Source organism: Microtus ochrogaster, chromosome 7 (genome assembly GCF_000317375.1).
Source record: "Microtus ochrogaster isolate Prairie Vole_2 chromosome 7, MicOch1.0, whole genome shotgun sequence".
NCBI classification, from domain to species: Eukaryota; Metazoa; Chordata; class Mammalia; order Rodentia; family Cricetidae; genus Microtus; species Microtus ochrogaster.
This window is the reverse complement of record NC_022014.1, coordinates 45547964-45555864: the sequence shown is the minus strand read 5'-3', so window position 1 is coordinate 45555864 and position 7901 is coordinate 45547964. Positions and strand designations below refer to the sequence as shown.

At 43.5% G+C, this 7901-nt stretch overlaps 1 protein-coding gene across 1 annotated transcript in view; it reads right to left on the bottom strand.

The window, feature by feature from the left end:
* Positions 1–1123: 1123 nt before the first annotated feature.
* The window catches only part of Hspa4 (heat shock protein family A (Hsp70) member 4), a 48827-nt gene continuing 42049 nt past the window's right edge, over positions 1124–7901 (bottom strand). The window contains exons 14-19 of the mRNA XM_005350099.3: positions 7414–7566; positions 5917–6042; positions 5092–5199; positions 3536–3655; positions 2992–3153; positions 1124–2837 (exon numbers count right to left, since the gene is read on the bottom strand). Of these exons, the coding sequence (XP_005350156.1) occupies positions 2634–2837; positions 2992–3153; positions 3536–3655; positions 5092–5199; positions 5917–6042; positions 7414–7566 (873 nt within the window). The 3' untranslated portion in view covers positions 1124–2633. The remainder of the gene's footprint in view (positions 2838–2991; positions 3154–3535; positions 3656–5091; positions 5200–5916; positions 6043–7413; positions 7567–7901) is intronic.

The following is a 7901-nucleotide window of genomic DNA, read 5'->3' as shown; positions in this document are numbered from 1 at the left end:
GACAGGGTTTCTCTGTGGTTTTGGAGCCTGTCCTGGAACTAGCTCTGTAGACCAGGCTGGTCTCGAACTCAGAGATCCGTCTGCCTCTGCCTCCCGAGTGCTGGGATTAAAGGCGTGCGCCACCACCACCCAGCTGGTTGAGGATATTCTGCACATACTAAAAAGCAGACAATTTTACCAGTCCTAGCTGTACCGCCACCCTCTCATAGCCGGCACAGCGTTGTGCAGGGGCTCTGGTGACCATAGGAGGCGGGGTGGGGGTGGGGGGCAGGACCGCTCTTCTCCAAGAGTCCTGATGCTGTAACGGTTGTGGTCAGGCCCAAACACACCCCACCATAGACCTTTCTTCTCTCAACACATGGACCAGAACAGTTAGGAGGCAGGATTTCAGGCTGCATGTGGCAGTACATGCCTTTAATTAAACGCAACACTGAGGCAGCAGACCCCTGAGTTTGTGAACTAAGTGGGTTCCACAACAGTCAGGGCTATATGAGCCTGTAGGGATGGGGGCGGGGCGGGGGGGAGCATGACTTCAGACAGCAATGCCTCCGGTACTGGTCTCTGGGCTTCATCCCCATTCCCATATGCATCACAGGACACACACCACGTACCCACTAGCAGATTCTGGAACAACTCGGTCGGTCCTGGTACTCAATTAATGCTCTATATGCATCTGCCCTCTTCTACTGCTGTCAAACCTGAAGTCAGGTCTTGCAGAGTATCCCAACACCAAGAACAGGGCCTAGTGGGATAACACCACTGCATTCCAGTGAGGCTGCTGTGCGACAGTTTCCCCAGCTCCCCAGTCTCTCACACACTCACACTCACCAACCCATATAAGGAAATTAAGAAAACCATTCGAGTTAAGACAGGTTTCTTTTATTAGTTTTTCCTAAACTTTGTCTCAAGTTTACTGTTTTTCTTAGTATAAGAATGTGACCTTGAGTTTTTAACAAACCAATTGGGTAACGCGACCTGGATAAATGCTTGTTTGCACACAAGTCACTTGCCACTCTAGCCTGCCTCCACATAAATCCAATCGGTCTGTCTAGACAGAGCAGAAGCAGATCATCTGATTTCTAGCTTACAACTTCAAATTCACCCCCACCCCAACCCCCCACCCTCCCACGCCCCCACACAGATGTTTATGAGAAATGGTCGTAAGGACAGTCAGTTGCATAAGAGTTGGCTTTAATCCTGCAGCCTGCACTTGAAATAGCTATTGGCCTCACAGTAAGGTCAGCAGGCACTCCTGCAGCAAAGCAACACTGGGCCTGGGGCTTCAGGCCCCAGCAGAGCAGGTACTCAATCGCTTACACCGTTCTTCCCTCCTCTTCAGCCAACTGCCTCTAGAGCACTTGAGCGCTACAGGACTTTCTGTGTAGACACAAGCATAGTGAACCCAACTATGCATGGTTTTTTCAGCTTATTTCCAACAAGCAAAAATGAACAGAGGGCTCTGTTACAGAGATCAGTGATCACAAAAGACCCAGAACATAACCCACACTTGTAACTAAGGCAGGTAACCAACTCTACCCTCTACTAAAGACATCCATTTCCAGAACACCTCTTCCTGTGGACTGGCCCCAGGAAGTGTGTGGTGCCCTGACACTGTCTGCAGTCGACGATGAGGTGTTCCTGTGACCTTGAGCACCTTAACACTAAAGATTCATCCGGAGCAATCGGTGCAATAGCTTACAATCTGTCAGCTGTTTTAACATACAGATTGGCAGACTCATAACACAGAGTAACAGTAACACAGGCGACAGCAAAAGAGCTAAGAATCCTGAACTCTCCTCTTCTGTCTAATGCTCTAATTTACACACATCATCTTCCACTTTAGCAGGTCAGGGTACAAATCTTCCCACCGTAAGAAGCAAGGATGTATAGCTCAGATTCACCATGCCTACACCCAACCGCCTACACCCAACCGTGTTATCTGCAACCTAACCTGAAGGGAAAACTAGACTTTGATGCTTCAGTATTAGTGAACTTACTTTGGGGAACTATGGAAAGCTACTGCATCCAAGTCCCCTGACTCACTAAAGCTTGCTCTAAGTGAAGAGGACATGTGCATTAGACTGCTGCCGAGGGAGAAGGGACACGGGGCTGGGAACGAGCGCAATGAGGCCTCGGAGCAAGCCCTGCTGTGCTCTGAGCTCCTGTGCTAATCCATGCTTGCCCGTGCTCTGGCCCTCAGAAATGGGGGAAACACCCCCACAGGCCAAGAATGCTGGTGCTGATCTCCACCCAGACTTTATAAGCATAATTTGAGCTTCTGTCACGTATAAAGAAAAGCCTGCCTGGCAGCTGTCACAGCTTTTGCTAGAGCTCAGCTTTCCCAAACACAATTCATTTTGTAGAAGCATGATTAAAACACAAAGGAGGGAGGCGAGAGCTCAGAAAAGATTAGCAGGGCTCTTAAACAGGACCGTAATGAAGAGACAGTGCATTCCATCTCTGGATCTAACTATTTAGAAGTCAAAATGCTCCATACATTACCTATACCCCACCCCCAAGATCCCTAAAAACTAAGAAATCTCCAGTATTTGCTTGCTCTAGTTGATATTTAGAACAAAGTTGACAACTTAAAGCTTTATAATAGTCTGTTTTAATATAAACAAGTGTTGAAATCAATCAATGTCCATCTCAGGAAGCTTCTTGTCTGCATCAGAAGGCACAGCTGTATCTGCACCCTGCTCAGCAGCCTGGGGGCCTGGGCTATCTCCTTGGCCGTCCACTGGTCCATTCTGCTCAGCATGTTTTGGCTCCTCCTTTGGGGGTTCCACTTTGGGTTTGGGCTTTGAAATTATAGGATTGCAAATACTCGTCAGCTCCTAAAATGGCAAAGAAAAAAAACTATGATTTCTTGCAAATTAAACAAACCTTATACTGCTGCAGGCTAAACCCTAGTAGCTAAGATACATAACAAAATCCCAACTGTTAATTACAAAAGAGCTGCCAAAAAAAGTACACAAAGTTAAAAAATACCTTAATTTTAGCTTCAATCTCCTTTGTCTTGACAACTGGGTCCACGGTCAGGCTCTGCTTGTTCTGCAGGTTCAGCTTGCTATTCATCCACTCCATTGCCTCATTGGTGCTTTTCTCTACCTTTGTCATGTCAGCAGCATCCAAGTGCTCATACTGGTCCTCCTACAAGTGGGAGTGGAGAGCTAAGTGCCAAGAATGAGCCAATCCCTGCCAAATACTGCCTTTCAAACAATTCTCATCTTGGGGCTGGAGAGACACATTGGGCAGTTTAAAATCACCTGTAATTCCAGCCCCAAAAAGAATCCAACACCATCTAGTGCACAAGAATAAAAAGTAATAAAATAAAACTTTCAATCCCAGCATTCAGGAAGAAGAGGCAGGTGGATCTCTGAGTTTCACACCAGCCTGGTCTACAGAACAAGTTCCAAGCCAGACAGGACTACAAAAACAACCCATCTCAAAAACAAACAAACAAACAAACAACAAAAAAAAAAACCCCACACAGAGCCCTGACCAAAACCGTAGGAAAATGAAAACAAAATACCTTGTTTTTGAAAGAGCTGATCACTTTCATATACTGTTGAATTTGCTTCCCTAGTTCTTCAAATAACTTTGGTCTTTCTTCAGATTCCTGGAACCGTGTCTTAATAGGCTGACCTAAATTCTAACAAGAGAATATATAGGTCTGTACAGGGTAGTTTACAATACTTAAGTTACATTGCTGTTACTATAACTAAGAATAATGGGGCTAAAGCACCACTCTCTGGGTATGTGTGTGTACACACATGAATATACACATAAATATATAAACAATACATGCATGTAAATGTTTCAATAAACCATTGGAAATATCAGGCTACTTCTTTGGCTGCTTATTAGCACAAGTGAAGACAGTCCCAAGTGGAACTGTTTCTCACTACCAACCAAGGCCCAATTCTCACATTAGGACAACCACAAATTATCTGTCTTCTGTACTTGCCCAACAGTTTTTTATTAAAAACCATACTGGAGCAGGCTGATCTCTCCAAGTCCAAGTCCAGCCTGGTCTAGAGAGCAAGTACCAAGACAGCCAGGACAGAGAAACCCTGTCTCAAAAAATCATCTCTCCAGCCCCATCTGGGTCCCAATTCAGATCAACTAAATGATCACAGTTGAGGAAATGAAAACTTGAAAACTCAACACAGTAACACTGGAGATTTCTGGTGTTATGATGCTATACAGCATGAGGTTGTAGGTTTTACAAGCATCCTGAAATATTCTGTATTAAACATAACCCAAGTCACAAAGTCTAACTCAACCTGGGAGATGGAACAGAAGTCCCACTAGCACCTCACAGATGACAAGAAAATCATTTTGCAAGGTGAAGCCAGGTGGCGGTGTATGTCTTTAATTCCAGCGCCTGGAAGACCAGCCTGATCTATATACAGAGTTCCAGAATAGCTAGAAAAGACCCTGTCTCAGGAGGAAGAAGATATAGAAGAGACCCTGTCTAGGGAGAGAGAAAGGGAGGGAGGGGAGAAGGTCTGACAGGTAGAAGGAAGAAAAAATGGGGGGAGAACATAGCTAGCAGGAACACCTGCATCCCTGCAGAGTGAGCCAGCTAAGGCCTGTGCACTGTTCTTGAGTCACCCACTCGGACAGGTGCAATGCCCACTTCTGGAAAGCAAGTCCACAACGTAAACCAGCAATACAGGGGATATTCCAACTTCCTCTCAGTGAATTTTCAGCTGTTTTCAAACCAAGACCTCAACTGGGGTGATCCTTTTGTTATCCATCCAGTTTTACCATGGGGTACACAGACATATGAGATGCTCTGCTTTCACCTAGAAGAAACCTATACTGGGCCTCATCTACACTGTGGGAGAAAGCACTGTCTCCACTGTGTGGCAAACACCTCTGAGGCAGAGCTAGGACTTGCTTTTTCTATATCCTGATATGAAGAAGGTTCCCAATCCTAATTCACTGGAAGTCTATTGAGAATAAGTTAGCACATCAGAGCAAACAGTTCTGGAACGCATTTTCAGCCTGTGCTCTTTACTAAGAAGCACCTCTCTCTGAAAGCTACAGAGGCACAGAGAGCTCTGCTTAAGAGTCACTTACTTTTAATTCAGCCAATTTGTCTACATAAACTTGCTTTGGTTGGTCTTCTCCATCTTCATACAACCAATTTTCAGTATCCTCTAATTTTAAGGTAAAACTATTACGATCCTATAAATAAAGAAAATGTAATTGTCTCTTATACACACACATACTGTAACAGAAAATATTGTAACAATAAAGAAATACAAAACAGGGCTGGGGAGATGAATCAGTAAGTAGTGAATGTGCATGTGATATGCAACCCATGAAGAAGCCGAGCAAGTGTGTAGACTCAGGAGGCAAGAGCTGGGGATCCCTGGAACAGGTTGGCTAGTAACACTAGTACAACCAGCAAGTTGTAGGTTCAGGGAAAGACTCCCTCAAAAATATAAGTGGAGAACAATCAAAGATAGCAGACACCAATTCTGAGCCTCTACATGGACTCACATCCATGTGCACCCATCACACATGTAAACCACATGTGCATATATTAAAAATTTTTGCATCTTTGTAGCTCCCAAAGACATACACTTTTCAGTATTTTGGGGTTTATTTTATGTCTATGAATGTTTTGCCTGCCAGTATGTACTTGTACCACATGTACAGTGTCCATGGAGGCGGGAAAAGGATGTCAATTCTCTAAAACTGTAGTTATAGACATTGTGAGCCACCACACAGGTACTGAGAACCAAACACAGGTCCTGTGAAAAGGCAGCAAGTGCTCCTAACCACTGAGCTCTCTCCAACCAACTCTGAGTAACTTGATCACACATACAAAGTAGCAGAGTTTCCGTTTCAAGGTGTGAAGGTTTCCCTACACCCACAGAAAGGGAGCAGCACACTTACATCTTCACTCACAAACTTCTCATATTCACCACTAAGTTTGTCTCTCATCTCGTACACATATTCTTCCACCGCATTCTTGGCATCATTCCGTTCCTTCTCCAGTTTATCCTGCATGATCATCTTACCCTGGAACAACAGCAATGAATTAGACACAAGGCCAACAGCTATGACCATTTCCTCTTAACATAAACAAGAAAACAAAGAGTGTTCTCTGTTCAAATCCTTTCAATTCTTTTGAGTCAGCCCAACAAAATAGAGGCAGGAATATTATCAGGAAGAAAATTTGAAGATCATAGTTTTGTGGGGTTTATCTTAGGGGAAGGGAATAGTGAAAATACTAAGATGTACCCTCAAGAGCAAAATTAAGTATATTTAAGACAAGAAAAATTTGAGCCAAGTGGTAGCACATGCTTTTGATCCCAACCCTTGGTAGGCAGAGTCAAGTGGATATCAAGGAGTTCCAGGATGGCCAGGGCTACACAGAGAAACCTAATCTGGGAAGGGGGGGGGGGGGCAGAGAGACAGAGACAGACAGAGAGTGTATGTGGCTCTGAAACTGTTTATGGGAACCTTTTTTGCCAGATACGGTGGCACACACCTTTAATCCTGATACATAGGAGGCAGAGGCAGGAGAAAGTCAGTCTGGTCGGTCTACAAACAAGTCCCAACACAGCCTCTCACCACCAATAAAAATAAAACTATTTTAATGTTATAAGATAAACTTCTACTTTTTAATTCTACAATACTAAGAAAAGTTAAACATATTTATGTCATATGGTGATGAAGGTCCAGTCAAACAGAACTGCTCTAAGATATGACAGGTAGGGTTGAAGAGATAGCTCAGAGGTTAAGAGCACTGGTTAAGGGATCCTGAGTTAAAATTAAAAAAAAAAAAAAAAAAAAAAGAAGGAAGGGAAGGTAAGAGTCATGAGTTCAATTCCCAGCAACCATCTATAATGAGATCTGGTGCCCTCTTCTGGCCTGAAGAGATACATGCAGAAAGAACTGTATACATACATAAATTAATAAACCTTTAAATAAATAAATAAATAAATAAATAAATAAATAAATAAATAAATAAATAAATAAATAAAAGATCTGGCAGGTGCACATAAGGCCTGCCTTAGCTGTGTGACTCTACTGACCCATCACCCAAACCAAGCAATACTTCCCGAAACCAAAGATGTATTCAAAACCCTCTGAGCAGACTAGTGTGGTGGTGATGGTGATGGCGGCCCTTGGAAAACAGGCAGCTGGACCTTTTTGAGTTTAAGGCTAGGCTGGCTAATCAAAGTTTAGTTAATCAATGCAAACTAAAAAAATCAAGTTCCAGGACAGCAAAGGCTATTACACAGAAAAAAAACAACACAGAAAAACCAAAATAAATAAAATGAAATACAAAAAATTTAATGGGTGGGGTCACCACAACATGAGGAAATGTATTAAAGGCATTAGGAAGGATAAGAACTACTGCCCTAAAGGCTACAGTCTATGTACCTCATTCTCTGTATACAGCCCGAGCATCTCTCGGTCCAGCTGCCATAGCAGCTGGCTCTCGATGGGTAGGTCCACAGTGCTGGTCTTCACTTTTGCCTTCTTGGCTTGAGGTGGTTGGTCCATCTTTTTATCTTTTGATCCAGCTTGAGAGGTCTAAAGAAAAAGAAAATATGAAGAACAAAAACATATAGACTAACCTAAATTTTAAAACGGATCAAGTCAAAAGTAACTCATGATTATTATATAGAAAATTAAGTGACCCTGTCTGATCTGTAGTAGTAAATTCAGGAGGAAAACAATGGTGGTTTTAAGGGTTCGGGAAAGGACAGGTAGAGAACTTTATTCTACAAGATAGAAAGTAAAAGGAGCACTACAGTGCTTTAAAATCTGTTTTACAAGCCGGGCGGTGGTGGCGCACGCCTTTAATCCCAGCACTCGGGAGGCAGAGGCAGGCGGATCTCTGTGAGTTCGAGACCAGCCTGGTCTAC